Genomic DNA, 15,402 nt, shown 5'->3' with positions numbered 1-15,402 from the left:
TAGCTATATGCAAGCTTTATCATGAGCTCGATCTGAGAAAGCCAAGGAGCAAGGCTCGTAAGGGAATTATCAGGTATAAATGTAGTGCGGAGACAAGTGTAATCTATACAAATTTCTCTTGCTTTCATAAACTTCATATTAGAGTATCTAACGGATTATCCCAATCCAAGTCTGAAATGACCCGCACAACTGGACTAATTTAGTGTTGGGCTTGTAAAAATGCAAGAGGGTATGCCGCTTATGTGGGATAACGCTCCATAGCCTCCTGGAACATGAGAGGCCCCTTAGTGGGCTTATTAACAAGCAGTCCTATATTACCTCACCATGAGCACACTATACGTTAAATATGAAGCCCTTCCATTTTTGAATTCTGGGTTAGAAATAAAGGGAAGATATAGAGATTTCCCCCATAATTTCTAATATAGTAATTACAAACCTTATCGTTTAAGCGATTCTGATCAGATTGTAGGTCTCTTTGGGAGCATATGTGCAATGATTTAGGAAAAATAATTTGTACTTTGGCCTTTAGCCATATAATATGTTCTTTGGGCCTGATTCAGGTTGGATTGCAAGGCTGCGTTCGCATGCAGCCATCCGATGTTTGCATTCTGCGTATAAGACACAGTACGCATGTGCGAATCGGCCGTTGTGATGGGGAAGCGATCGTAGTGAGCATGCATAGTCTTCACAGAGTGATTGACATGAAGAGACTGTTTGGGGGTGGTGACGGGGGGTGGTCAGAGAAACACAGGCGTGCCTGGGCATTTAAACGCTGTTAAAGGGGCGTGCATAAGTAACCCCCTGCGATTGCATACGCTGGCAGAGGTCTAGATAGCAACAGGAAGTTTAGCAGTTTGTGCGGTAGGGTCAGGTCAACCACAACTGTGCGTATGGGTCCGATGTTTACGCTGACTTGTGGATACATGTCATGGGAAGTGGACGGCTTTATACAGTGATGGGCGTCTTGGTATAGAGCTGCGGTTGCCGTGTGATTGTATTCATTAGCATATTTTTGCAGCGAGTGGGGTGCGTGTGAACGTAGCCTTATGAAGCAACCTGAATCAGGCCCTTTGTACATAGCAAATTTTACTTTTCACTTACAGTATAAGAGCATAACCCAAAGTTAGTGTTAATAGTAAAGTACATTTTCCCTGAAGAATACCTGAACATCATAGGCTGGAGAGGGCTTTCCCATGGATCCCGGCTTACACTTCATCCCTTTAAATGTCCCACAGATTAGAACCTGGACAATAATGAATGTGGTTAGCTGTCTCCAGATGCATTAGTGTTTACTATTGTGCTGGTCTAACCTCACACCATTACACTGTAGTAGGTTCTGCATAATAGTACACAAGTGTTTGAGAGGTAATTGCCTCATTATTTGTGCATGTATTAGTTATAGTAAATTATGCTTAAACACCCTTGGAGCCAATGCAGAGTGAGTCCTATGCATGCCCAGACTGTGGGGCTGATTCAGACCCGGTCGCAAGCGGATCGATGTTTACCCCATGCGCATGCGCCACCTCCGGCATGCGCAAGACCCGGTCAGCGACAGGCGCTCCGTCGCTACGGGTCTCGCACCAAAACGGGGTGGCTGTCGATTGTGATTGACGGCTCGCCCCGTTTTGGAGGCGGGCAGGGGGGTAGCTGGACAAACGGAGGCGTTCCCAAGGGAAAGCGGCCCTACTGACATCACTAGTCAGTGATGATGTCAGGTGACATCACTAGTCACTAGTGATGTCAGGTGGACTTCCTGCTCTATTAGAGCAGGAAGTCCACTGGGGCTTGCGATGGACGAGACCCTACCACAAGGGTCTCGTCGCAAGCCCGATGGTCACGACCATCACCTGGCCGCTCGCAAAAGCTGTTGGTGGTCACCCACAGCTTAGCGAGCGGCCAGGAGGTCGGCACAAAAAAAAAATGCCGCCCTGATTCAGAGCGAGCGCTCTGAAAGAGTCCGGCTCTGAATCAGGGCCAGTGTAATTACAACCAGAACGGTGGTGGGAAGGGGAGTTCTCATGTACAGAGACACCTATCCTCAAGTCGCACCAAATGGCCTCATTTGGCTTGCTACGGACTGAGATTTAAGCTGGGTACACACTTAACGATATTTTCAACGCTTTGCCCGATTCCGACGGATCGGAACGACAAATTGTCAAAATCGTCGACTGTGTACCCAGTATGTCAGGCGTTGCGTGCTCCGGCGAGGTCGTCAGCCTCACAATCAGGTCGGCCCTATATGCAGCTCAGTCTGACAATGCGACTGACCACTCCAAGAGGCTGGATGTGCAGGTCCTGACATGGGCACCGGGTCGTCTAACGGTGTACCGGATGCCCGATATGTTGGCCCGTCCCCGGGGGGGAGGGGTTTGGGGGGGTGTCAGTCACATCGCTGGGTACACACATAGTTTAGTGTGTACCCAGCTTAAGTCCCGCCAGAGACTTTCTTATTTGCATAATTAATGCCACAAAAGTACAATGCAAGGGTACACTGATTACTGGCATTGCATGTACTTCTGTGTGCGACTACACTGCTGGTCTGGGTGAAATACAGGTCCGACATGAGCGACCCACCCCATGTATCGTTATGCTTAATCTGTGACTTTATTCCAATTCCTTTACAACAAAAGTACTAATTTAGGGTGTCCCTGGTTCACTGTAAGGGAATCGGTATGAAATACCACCGGCCGCGGTTCGATTCCCGGCAGCGCCTGGCTGACAAAATCAGAGTTCCCGGCAGCGGAAGCCCGACAGCGCTGGAAATCCCGATCGTCGCTAAGGGAAGTATAAACTGACCCTCCTCTCCCCCTAGCCTAACCCTCCCGGGGGGGGTGCCTAGCCCTAAGTCCCTCCCGGGTGTCCTAAACCTAACCCTCCCCCCGCGGCTGTCCGCTCGCGGCGCCCGGCATCCCTTCGATCGGGATGCCGGGCGCCTGTCTCCTGGCGTCGGGGAAATGACAGGCGTCTAGATATAGACGCCCGGCATTTCACCCTCGCCGGGATATGACAGTCGGGAAGCCGCCTGTCGGTATTAAGACAGCCGGTTTCCCGATTGTATACCACTGTAAGTGACTCTATGCGGCTACGAGGTGAATAAAATGCAAAATTCGGGAAAAATTACGAATCATACCATATGGTGCAAAGTTCCATCTGTAGGTGAACATTAGTAAGGCGTGCCCACGGAAACGCGGCTCATGCAAACCAGCCATTATGCGCATATGCTCCCGCCAGCTGTCGGATTTCTTGCCTCACTATAGGGCAGTTCATGTTTATGATTCATCATAAACCAGGCACATATGCCCCAGAAACATAGCTCAAGATGTATACAGCTCTGCATATGGACATATTTCAGAGGTACAGGCTCCACATCCTGACAAAGAGAATATCGAAACGCGTCGACAACCTACCCACTATCCACTGCTTGTCTTTGGGCTGAGGATTGTCCGGGACTTCCACACCCATATCTATGAGCCTGTTTTCCTCTTACATCTGGTAGGCAGCCTGTACCTCTGGAATTGGCCTAAGGAGTTATTGTTCTGTTTTAAACTGCCTTTATGCTAATGTGTGCATGTTTTTATAAGAATACATTTTTATGGGCAATATTGCACTATGTATATATATTTTCATCCTATATACCAAACCTTTGGAGTTCCTAAGTATTTTTCCCCAAGGGGATGAAATGCGCTCTTAAGCCCATCAGAGGGTAATTATTGTTATTACTGTAGCACTGTATTTCACATAATTTCAAATTAAGATCTATTAAAAACTTTTTCAGCACTATTTAGTGGTTGAACTCAAAATCATATGGTGTAGTTTACAATCACTGGAACTACTACACTTTATATGTTCTTTTACTATTTTGATTTTTATGTGCTGGGTTTTTTTTTTTAATGTCTTAAGCAAGAAAGATCGCCAGTTAAGGATTAACTTCAACCAATTGTTACAGAAGGAAGGTGAAAACTTCTATTTGATTTCTTGAGGCTTGAACTGTCTTGCTGTTTGCGCTTAACGACCCTACCTCTATTTTTATTGTTTCATGGACTTCACTTCAGCCTTTGAAATGGATGCCACCACTGGAGACGACGAGTGCAGCTTAAAGCAAAAATGCATTGCTCTTTACTTGAAGGACTGCACACAAGTTAGGCTATAGAGTTGTACAGTACACACACAAGTTACGTTATAGAGATATACAGTATGCACACAAGTTAGGCTAAAGAGATGTACAGTACACACACAAGTTAGGTTATAGAGAGATACAGTACGCACACAAGTTAGGCTATAGAGATGTACAGTACACACAAGTTAGGCTATATAGATATCTAGAATGCACACAAGTTAGGTTATAGAGATGTACAGTAAGCACACAAGTTAGGCTATAGATAGGTACAGTACGCACACCAGTTAGGATATAGAGATATACAGTACGCACACCAGTTAGATTATAGAGATGTACAGTATACACACAAGTTAGGCTATAGATAGGTACAGTACGCACACCAGTTAGGATATAGAGATATACAGTACGCACACCAGTTAGATTATAGAGATGTACAGTATACACACAAGTTAGGCTATAGAGATGTTAGGCAAAGTCTGTTTTCTTTAGGACTTACTGTTTCAGTTTGACCATAGCCTTCATAAATGTCTAGGCCAGTGCTGATTTTCCACTGCTCCATTACTTGTGGGTTTAAGGGCTCCCCAGCACTCACACAATGTCCGAGGCTCTTGAACTTGTAGCTTTTAAAGTCAAAAACAGAAAGGAAACAAGTATAGTAGTTCAATTAACAATTATAGCAACACCAGTTATCCCCATGTAAAACTACATCAAACTATTTAGCATCATCTGTTAACCATAGTAATGCTAAAAACACAACATAACTGTTTTATAATTCCTTTTTTTTTTATTCAATTCCCCAAATTGGCCAATTGATACCAATTTGTATACAAATATGAATAATGCCTATGGACGGTATGCGTTCGGCATCCCGGCGGTCTGGATGCCCACGCTTACATTACGGCGCCTGAATACCGATGCTGGTCAGATTCCCGGCACCAGCATCCTGACCGCTGGGATGCCGAAGGTAAGTAATGGGGTTGGGGGGAGGGTTAGGTTTAGGGATTAGGCACTAGGGGGAGGTTAGGTTTAGGCACTGGAGGGGGGGGGGGGTTAGGTTCAGGCACCAGGGAGGGTTAGGATAGGGAGAAGGGTAGGGTTAGCATACCGACTAACAAGTGTCGGTATATTAACCCTGTCGGGATCCAGGCGTTGGGATTCTGACCGCCAGGATCCCGACTGTCTGTATTTCATACCGATTCCCCTATGGATTATTCAGGAAATATATTTTTCCTTTTAGTTAAAAAAAAAAGTGTATTGTTTGTATATGTATTTATATGTTCAGGTTCTTATATGGTTCCTGTAGATAATATGTATTGCTCTTCTATTCATTTGTAATATTTATTTTGAATAAATTGTATAATGTAACCACGGGAAGCATGCAGTATGAGCTACAGCAAACCCTAAGTGACCAGGCCTTTTAAGTGTTACATAGCCAGCGGACTAGTGAGTAATATATTTCAAATCATAGCTTATACAACACAGTCCAACCTAGGTTATCTCGGCAGCCTGTTATAAATTTCTTGAATACAATGTAATTAAAATGAACTGAGTAATATTCTTGCAATAATATCATTAGAAGAGATAAATTGGACTTTTAGTTATTTAAATGATAAGTGTGACCTGTGTTTACCTAGTCAGGTTGTGCAGCACCATCATACGATAGGCGGTCGGGGCGGAGCAGAACACTGTAACAGGGTAGTTGGTCAATGTCTGGGTGAAAACATGAAATATTGGTCATAGTCATAGCAGCCCATACCATTTGTTTACCATTCCCTGTGTTATAAGGATTATTATTACACACTCCAAATGTGGACCAGCCCACAGCCCCCATCGGTTTCTTTATTTAGAAATAAATTATTCTGCGCCTTTCAGATGGATTGTCTGGAAGCCACCCTACATAAAGAAGTCAAAATGGCCTCCTTTTTTCAATTGTGGGAGGTTTTATAGATTCTCTGACCCTGGACCTTAAACGTCAAATACATAACTGCTTCCGATATGCACTTGGTATGAGACGCGCATTTTACTAGATGACCCCCAACCTGATTTCTTTATCTTCCCCAAATTAATATATACCAAAATTTTCATATATATAATCGGGAGACTGCTGACAATGTCTGGGTGGGGGGGAAGAGTATATAATGTATATTGATTTTGGTCCATATACACTCCTGTTATGGAAACTATGTGGTTCCTTTATTGGATTGTTATTGTTAGTTACCTGCTATTACTGTAATACGATTACCAATTATATTTTGAGAAGTGATGTACTATGTTTTTTCTCTGATGACTAATGAAATGGAAAACAATGAGTATTATTAGACATATGCTAATATGGGCTATATCATTTGGAACCTCAAAATATACACTAATATGGAGTACATAAGACACCGGGCTTTGCACTTAATGTTAATTCACCACTTTAAATTTGAGGTGAACCTCAATGAGAATTGCAAAAATCGCCGCTTCATAAACAATCCCCTCAGTGTGCAATGTGTCTGCCCTTCTCTCTGTAGCTCAGTCCGTTACTTAGATGTAGAAACAAAAGTCAGTGTAGCAGTGGATTAGTGCCAATTTGCATAGAAATATTGTAGTATGATGCTGATAAAGCACATTATTAGCATTTCATAACTATCCACATTATTATTTTATGCAACCTACCATTACAATTCAGCATGAAATCACGAAGGACTGTTATTATGAAATAAAAGTCCATAATGTTTTATTCTGGGTACACACTGGCTAATATATCAGCCATTCAACTGAACAGCCGATATATCGTAGGCACATCAGTACCTACCCCCGATATGTCTGTGAACGACGTTGTTCACAGATATATCGTGTCGGCTGTGCTGCACAGCCGATGGCCGATATATCTGCAGATATATCGGCACATTGTGCTGTATGTACGGGTGGTCAGCCGCCCGCTCGTACACTTGTTGCAGTGGCCGCCAGTGACTGTCATCACAACTGGGTGAGCACATGTAAATGTCTGGCCAGTTGTGATGTCAGGCAGGACATATCGGGCCGACTATTGGTAAGTGTGTATGCACTTACCAATCGTCAGAACGGCCTCATGGCCGATCCGTCGTCCTAGTGTGTACCCAATTTAAGATATTCAATATAAAAGTTAAATAAATATTTCTGTACGTAGTGATAAAAAAATATAAGTACTTTATGTAAGAGCTGACTTTAGTAGGGTTGTAGCTATCACATTTTCTCTAGTTTAACTATTTTACTTATTAACATAAGATACAGCTGTTTAGTAGATACATTTGTATTATTAACATTTTCTTTCAAGCAAACAAGACCATAAACAGCCCCCATACTACATAAACTGTATGTATTTGTAACTGCTTATGCAACTATTGCTAGATTCACTTTGCCATGAATCCATCAGTACTGGCTATTTTAGAAGGCCCTCCTTTCTCGCTTGCCTACATTGGTAAATTCCTAGTATCAAGACTACATAACATTGTGATGCAACCATTATGTTGACATTCAAAAAGTAACTTGTCGACATCTGCAGAATTCCAACATGTTCACATTGTCGGCATGTGAAATGTCAACATTCTGCAGGGAGCAGAGGGTTAGGCTGTGGGATGGGAGGCTTGGGGTTAGGTACTAGGCAGAGGGTTAAGCTGTGGGAGGGTTAGGCTGCGGGAGAGGAGGGTTAGGAACCAGGGGAAGGGTTCGGTTTAGGCTGGGGGAGGAGATGGTTAGGCACTAGAAGGAGGGTTAGCACTACTCACTGCTGGATAACAGCCGAAAGTCATAAAACACAGCCGGAGCCAGCATAGATCAGCTACCAAGTTAACTGCTGCATTAGGACATACAGTTGTTTTTTTTAACATTCTAATGTCGACAGTTCATCAGTGTCAACATGAATGTTGACACATTACGACCATGTTGACATATTCATGTTGAATAAATATACCCAACCCTATAGCATTACGGAAATTCCCCAAAACAATTGTTTGCACAGAATACCCAAATGTTACCCAATTACTTTGTGAAACAGCTCTAAGCTAAAAACAAAACAGAAAATAAATCATGACAGGTTCATTACTGGATAATATTACTCCTTTAGTAATATCATTTTCCTTATGAAGTATAGTTAGATTTTACAGTGTAAAGATTTTCACAGTATTGAAATCACTGTGCTTCTTTGGGCCAGATTCATTTAGCAGCGGTAATTAACCGTGGGCTAATTACACTACCGGGGCTATTCAATTACAGCTCGCAATCTGCATTTAAAGCAAATTTCTGTTCCAGCCTGAGGGAGGCTCGAACAAAAATCTGCGGTAAGTGCCCTTACTGCGGGTGCCACAAAAGCGTTAACCCATAGCTCCCACCTTTTTCCTCATGCGGTGAATTACCGAGGCCAATTGCATCCAACCCAAAAAGATGTATTTCTATTAAACTGCAGTAACTGGTTCCATAGTCTAATAAGACATTAGCACATGCTGTTGAAAAGTATTCCACTTCATCACAGTCTGCAAGGACAGAATCTAAGAAATATCATTTTCAAACAAGGGTTCTGCCCATTTTTATAAATGCTTTGAAGAAATAATTTTCACGTCGACTTACTTCCAATATGACAACTGGGTCAAACCGAGGCGTACTGTGGACAAACACACACGAGCCCTGAATCCAAGGAGCAAAGACACTGCTCCATGCTGATTTTGCCCAGCCTGTATCTGATGTATTCCAGAACACATCTGACGGAGTCAAATCTAGCCAATACCTGTATTGAAAAATACAAGTGTAAGAATCTCTTAGCCGTAAGGGACCGGTGTGCCGTCATTGGCAGTAAGATATGACGTTGAAGTTTTAGCCAGGGTCAGAGAGCAGAGAAAGAGATGGCAATCCCTAATTTGATCATAACACATACATAGAAAATATACAAACGTTTCAAAGACGCTATAGGTGCCCAAAAATATAGTCACAATGATACCTTCTTGTAATGTCAGGTTAGGGAGAAAACACTCTGTCCTGTCTTTTTCTTTCGTATAGAGTCAATAGACAACAATCCAGATTTTGTTTCTTTTAGTTCATCAAACAGGTGCTGTAACGAGGATTTCTTCCTATTGAAAACTTCCCTTGTAGTGTGCTGGTAGTGCAGTACGTATTTGTAAGGTGAAAATGTATTAATAACAATTTAAAAAAGATAAGATGTGTGAATGAATATGGATAGCACAGAAAATCCCTTTTCACGTGATTAACACAATATACTGTAAGTGCAATTGATGAAAATATTAAATGCCTCATTGATACGTTCCTCAATAGGTGGACCCGCTCCTCAATAGGACCCGTTCCTCAATAGGTGGCTTGATAGCTCCAAGATAAGGAGCAATAGTGTAGGCATAAAACAGGGGAGTTCCGGATAACTCCACTCAGTTTCCTAGATGTCAAAACAGGAAATATGCACCCACTATTCCCAGCTGCCCGTCTGCTCTCACAGCCTTGAGGAAGAGTTGTTACAAACTCGAAACTCGTTGGAAGTATTGATGTCTCACCTGCATCTTTACGATACCATATGATACCCTGAGAGCCGACGGGCAGCTGGGAATAGTGGGTGCATATTTCATGTTTTGACATCTAGGAAACAGTGGAGTTATCCGGAACTCCCCTGTTTTATGCCTAAACTATTGCTCCTTATCTTGTAGCTATCAAGGTATGGGTCCATACATTACACCTATTGAGGAACGTATCAATGAGGAATTTAATATTTTCATCAATTGCACTTATATTGTGTTAATCACTTGAAAAGGGATTTTCTGAGTTGTCCATATTCATTTACACATCTTTTTTAAATTGTTATTAATACATTTTCGCCTTACAAAAATGCACTGCACTATATTTTTGTTTGTTTTTTATATTTTGTGGATTGATTGTCCAGCACAGTACAAGGGAAGTTTTCAATAGGAAGAAACCCATGTTACAGCACCTGTTTGATGAACTAAAAGATAAAAATCAGGATTGTTGTCTATTGACTATATATATGAAAGAAAAAGACAGGACAGAATTTTTTCTTCCCAAACTGACATTACGGAAAGGTATCATTGTGACTATATTTGTGGGCACCTATAGCACCTTTGAGACGTTTGTATATTTTCTATGTATGTGTTCTGAATTTTATGCAGTAGGGGTACTGTTCTTCGCAAGCGTAACAGGCAGCTCTATATAGGAGGACGCCATTACACACACCCACATAATATAGATTTCCCTAATATGATCATAGTCTGCACAGATAGAAAGGTTTCCTCTAAGTACAGTTAAGCACTTTTTGTGGGTGCCTTTATGATCGTAGTAGTTTGATAATGTCAGTTGGAAAATAGTAAATTTAAGGTAAAGAGCTTTGATAAGATTGTCTAATGCGCCTTGGAGTGTGGAGTTGGTTTTGTTCCATAAAGCTCCTGTGACTTTGAAGATTTCAATGTTACACTGAGGTCCAAGGCCCGGTGACACTTCTAAGCCCATAGAATGTTATTTACAGCATTGTCCTTTATAGCACTCTAATTTTAACAATGCAATACATTTTTAATTGTGCCTAGGTGAAAGGATATATATATATAGTAGTAGTTTTATATTATCCATCTATGCAGGTTATGAGAAGACTTAAGGAATAATGAGAACTACCTATTTGTCTGCTCTCTTTCTTATACATTCATAGCGCTCCAACATGGTGATGCCGCCACTGATGTTTGAAAGATCCCTATTATGCCAGACTAGGCAAAAGCTATTGTATGTTAGAGAGTTGCACTATATGAACAAGATGACAGCCGACTATGGTGAAGATGAGAATTAAGAGACAGACAATAAATTTGGCACTCTACCAAATGGGGCCAATATATCTACAATCAGGGAAAAAAAATTAATCAACGATTCTGCATTTTTCCCCCTGATGTCACGATTCTCCAATCCACCAATCTGCGCCCATACATTACAGATAGTTTTTAGTGATTTGCTGATCATTTTCAGCAAATAACATACCCACCAATCGTGAAAGGCTCATCATTTTATTAGTAACTGTTGGCAAATCAGCTGATCGTTACCATACACTAGCAATCTACACTAGTGGAATTAATTCTGGTCACTTTTAGGAAATTTTGAAAATTTTGCGTTTAGTCATTATTTTTATATTATAATCACTTATAATTTATATTCCAATCTAAGTATATGTGAGTATAATTATTATGATTTATTTTTAAGTTGTCATTTGTCAAATTTCCAGTGAAAAATTCAGTAAAACCACAGTTTTACAGGTATGCTGTTATTCCGGAAAAAAAAAAATGCAATTTCAGCAATACACAAAATTAATATTTCATTGGATATCCTCTGTTTTTACGTACAGCTTTGATTAGTCGAGGCATCGAGTGAACCAGACGTCCCAAATCTTCAGGTGAAATTACATGGTACCAGGCCTGGATTATGGCTTCGACCAGCTCTCTCTTGTTACTTGGATTTTTTCGTGATACCATCACTTTAAACCTTGACCAAAGATTTTCTATCGGATTTAAATCCGGACTATTTCCTGGCCAAGGCAAGACAGTGATTTGATGATCACCGAACCACTTCATGGAACTGTTGGCGGTGTGGCATGGCGCTCCATCCTGCTGAAAGATACACTTCCGTGGGTCAATTTCGAACAAATCCTCGATTGTGGGCAACAGTTTCGCCTCCAGCACTGCTTCTTGATACTTTTTGGCAAAGATATTGCCATCAACGACAGCCAAACGTCCCACACAATGGCTGGCCATGCTGCCCCACACCATCAAACTCACTGGGTGCTTCATAGTTGCCGTGTTGCACTCGGGCAAAAGATCTTCCTCAGCCCGACACCGAACAATTTTCACTCCATCACTCCCAAAGATGTTGATTTTGGTCTGGCGGACGATTTCGTCGATCCACTGCTCGCAACCCATATGCAGAGTTTCCTTACACCTGACTTTGTTGTCCCACCACCCAACCTCTTTGTAATTTCTTCGTAGGTATACCCTTCCTCACGAAGCATCATGGCTTTGCCTCTCTTCCCAGGCGACCAGTCAACACTTTTCGAGGTATTCAGAGCCATTTTAGTCGTTATTCACACTTTGACCAGAGCTGTAACTAGCTTTGAGGATTGATTGTAAAGGCTGCCACAGTCTGGATGAATTGAGTGCTGAACAAAGCACATGAGCCTGCATGGATGTTGTGTGGGACCTGCTCCCGGATCCTGTCAGCATGCTGCCTGCTGTGACTGGTGACAGCCTGCATCTTCACCACTGACAGTGGCTGGTAAGTGTATTTCAAAACCTTCGCTCTCTCTCTCTCTCTCTCTTTTCTTTCTCCCACTCTATCGCTCCATTCCCTTCTCTCTGTTTCCTCTCTCTCTCTGAAAAATCATGTTAAAATATTAAGTAGAAACATCATAGATTAAAATAAAAACATTAAAGTATTGATTTGGTATAACAGAATATGAATTTTCTGCTTAAATATCAAATAAAACTTTTTTTTATTAAAAGTGTCCAGAATTAATTCCACTACTGTACAGCCCCGATTGGTCGGTGAAATCCAACATGTTGGACAACCTGATTTACAGAATCTGATCACTTTTTGGTTGGAGTCAGGGATTGGTGAACCCCATAAATTTACATTACAGATATTATTACACAATCATCTACAAAACGGGGAATTGCCTCAATTGATTGCTGATGTATGGGCTTCATGACTTTTACAAATGTAATTTAATATGCAAACAGAGCTTAAAATGTGCTAAACTCTTATTATATGTGGGATAATGCACACATAGAGCCGTATTCAGTTTGAGCGGACCCGCAATACTTTTCCGCCTCCCGGACTTTTCGCCTACATCGCATGTTTTGCAGGCGGAAAAGAATCGCGCGTGTGCCCGCGTATCCCCGTATTCAATTTGAAAGTATGCAAAAACGGGACCCGGCGAAACTTAAACAAGCGAAAAGTCCTATCAGATTTGGGGAAATCAGCCTGATACCCCCCAAAAGATGCTCTGACATGGGGGTTCCCTATGGTACCCCCCGATTTGGCTTGCTGAATGTATTTGTTGTTTTTAAACGGGCTCAATAGCTGCTAAATAGCGTTTTTCTATAAGTGGTGCAGAATAGTATTCAGGAGGTTATTTTGCAGAAAATAACTTATCCCAGCAAATTTGGGGTACTTGAAAATGGGGGTCAGCATATTTTAAAGTTGCTAAAGTTAAGTTTTAAAAATCATGAAAAATCCTCCTGCCACAAGCCCCTGCAATGAAAAAAACACAAGGGGCATACTTAGGGACCCCCCCAAACTCTAGTTCGCTAGTTTTTAACTTTGTCCTCCAACATTTTTTTTTTCACCCCAAAATGACAGTGATTTTTTTTTGGGGTGTTCTTAAGTGCCTTTTTAAAAAAAAAATTTGACACAGTTTACCTTTTGGGGGACTGTCTGAAGTCTGCATGGTGGTTCCCGCAACGTTGCACTCCAAAACCCCAATTCTACACTTTTTTCCGCCTGCTATTCATAGGCGAAACTTTTCCGCCTATTACATTGCATTGACTTTCAGCCTAGGCGGTAAGTCTTTCAAATTGAATACAGCGATACTTTTCCGCCTGGCGAAATGACGTCATTGGTGAAACTTTTTCGCCGATCTCGGCTTTTCGCCTCAAATTGAATACGGGTCTTTGTGGTAAACTATTTGGATGTTAGAAATCATCAAGGTTGTTTGATAACCATATGATGTTACCTTAAAAATATGTAAAAAAAGGTTGACACTAACTTGTCGACATTATGAACGCAATGATATTTTAACAATGTCAACCTTATTGCATGTTGGCGTAATGGTTGTCGACCTGAAGGCCATGTCGACATTCTGACTCTCGTCACTCTGGTGTCAACATTCTGAATGTCAACCTATTGAAAGTTGACATTCTGATTGGATACCGATTGCACCAATCCGAACGGTGGGTTTCTGCAAAGCAAGGCTGCAATGCTGACAGTCATTTGCTAAAATAAATTTGGATTAAAACTATATTTTCAAGCACAGAAATATGTCATTTATATTCTTCCTCTACTTAGTAACTTACCTCCCATTCACAGCCAGCCCGAGCCCATAGCTGCAGTGACTATGCTCTGTCATTTTTGGAGCACCTGTTGTTCCACTAGTGAAATAGATGGTCATTGGATCTGTGCTCTTTGTTCTGATACATGTGTTCTTGTCATTGGCTGCCCTTAAATCAATTCAAATAAAGTATCATTATTACAGTTTCGCTGGTGGCAGTAGAACATGCCTATTACAAGGGACCTACTGAAAGAGCTCTTGGAAGTTCAGCCACCCTTCACTCCGTCTTCCAGAGATGACCATTTTTGTTTTTAGAAATGGAGCTTGTGCGGAAATGGCATCTATCATGGGCACCTGGGCATCACTAGCAATAATACACTTTGCGTTTGATGCTTGTAGCCTCTGCAAAATATCCTTTGCTGTAAGTTGTGTTGTGCCAGGAATTAAAACCAAACCTGTGAGATAAAGAATTCACAATTTAATAATAGTAATATATTTGGCTTTTATAATTTTTCTTATTTGCAGAAATCACATCATTATATGACCTTCAGGAAACATTGCTAAACAGCTTCAGTATGGGACCCACCCCCCCGCAATGACACTACCCCCATACATATTGTAAGAGGCGCATGGTCTTTGATCTCTATATAATTGTTGTCTTTGGATAGGTTAAAATCCATTATCACTTACAAACATGCTTACCCTCCAACATGACCCGTTCCATTAGTTACAGAATGCTCTGCTCCTGGATTTCCCACCTAATTATTGAATGCAGTCACCTGTGTTAAACTAGGTGATTGATGAGACAAGTGTTTCACCACAGGTGGCTGCAATCATCAATTAAGAGGGAAGTCCAGAAGCAGAGCATTTTGTACCTAATGGAACAGGTCATGTTGGAGGGTCTGAACATGTTGTTACTATTAGGCCACAAAAATCTTAGTTGCCAACACAACATGGTGCCTGCCTCCTGTGGTTTAATATTGTTTAATCTGGCAATAGGTGGGTTACAGGCACTGCTATGCAGTTTTAGGGTTGTATGGCCTGCCCGCACTGACCTCAAACCCCCTTTAACCTTCTCTGCAGCTGTTAGCAGTAGGGAGCTTGTTGGTGACGATACAAGTAAGTAGCACATGCAGCAATGAATTATTGTACATGCAGTTCTCTACCACAACCATTGCACGGGATCGTTATGAAATACCGCCGGACACTGGAAAACCGTTGGTTCTAATTTCGA

General features: G+C 41.8%; 1 protein-coding gene across 2 annotated transcripts in view; it reads right to left on the bottom strand.

Annotated features, from left to right (window-relative positions):
• LOC148519693 (acyl-coenzyme A synthetase ACSM3, mitochondrial-like) overlaps positions 1–15,402 on the bottom strand; it is a 64,040-nt gene that overhangs the window by 9,453 nt on the left and 39,185 nt on the right. For both annotated transcript variants that reach the window (XM_088476155.1, XM_088476154.1), the window contains exons 4-9: positions 14,416–14,623; positions 14,194–14,337; positions 8,705–8,861; positions 5,748–5,827; positions 4,614–4,737; positions 1,163–1,243 (exon numbers count right to left, since the gene is read on the bottom strand). In XM_088476155.1, the coding sequence (XP_088332281.1) occupies positions 1,163–1,243; positions 4,614–4,737; positions 5,748–5,827; positions 8,705–8,861; positions 14,194–14,337; positions 14,416–14,623 (794 nt within the window). The remainder of the gene's footprint in view (positions 1–1,162; positions 1,244–4,613; positions 4,738–5,747; positions 5,828–8,704; positions 8,862–14,193; positions 14,338–14,415; positions 14,624–15,402) is intronic.

This window comes from Taudactylus pleione, unplaced genomic scaffold (genome assembly GCF_031769625.1).
Source record: "Taudactylus pleione unplaced genomic scaffold, aTauple2 ptg000184l, whole genome shotgun sequence".
Classification (NCBI taxonomy): Eukaryota; Metazoa; Chordata; class Amphibia; order Anura; family Myobatrachidae; genus Taudactylus; species Taudactylus pleione.
This window is presented reverse-complemented; position numbering and strand designations above follow the sequence as displayed.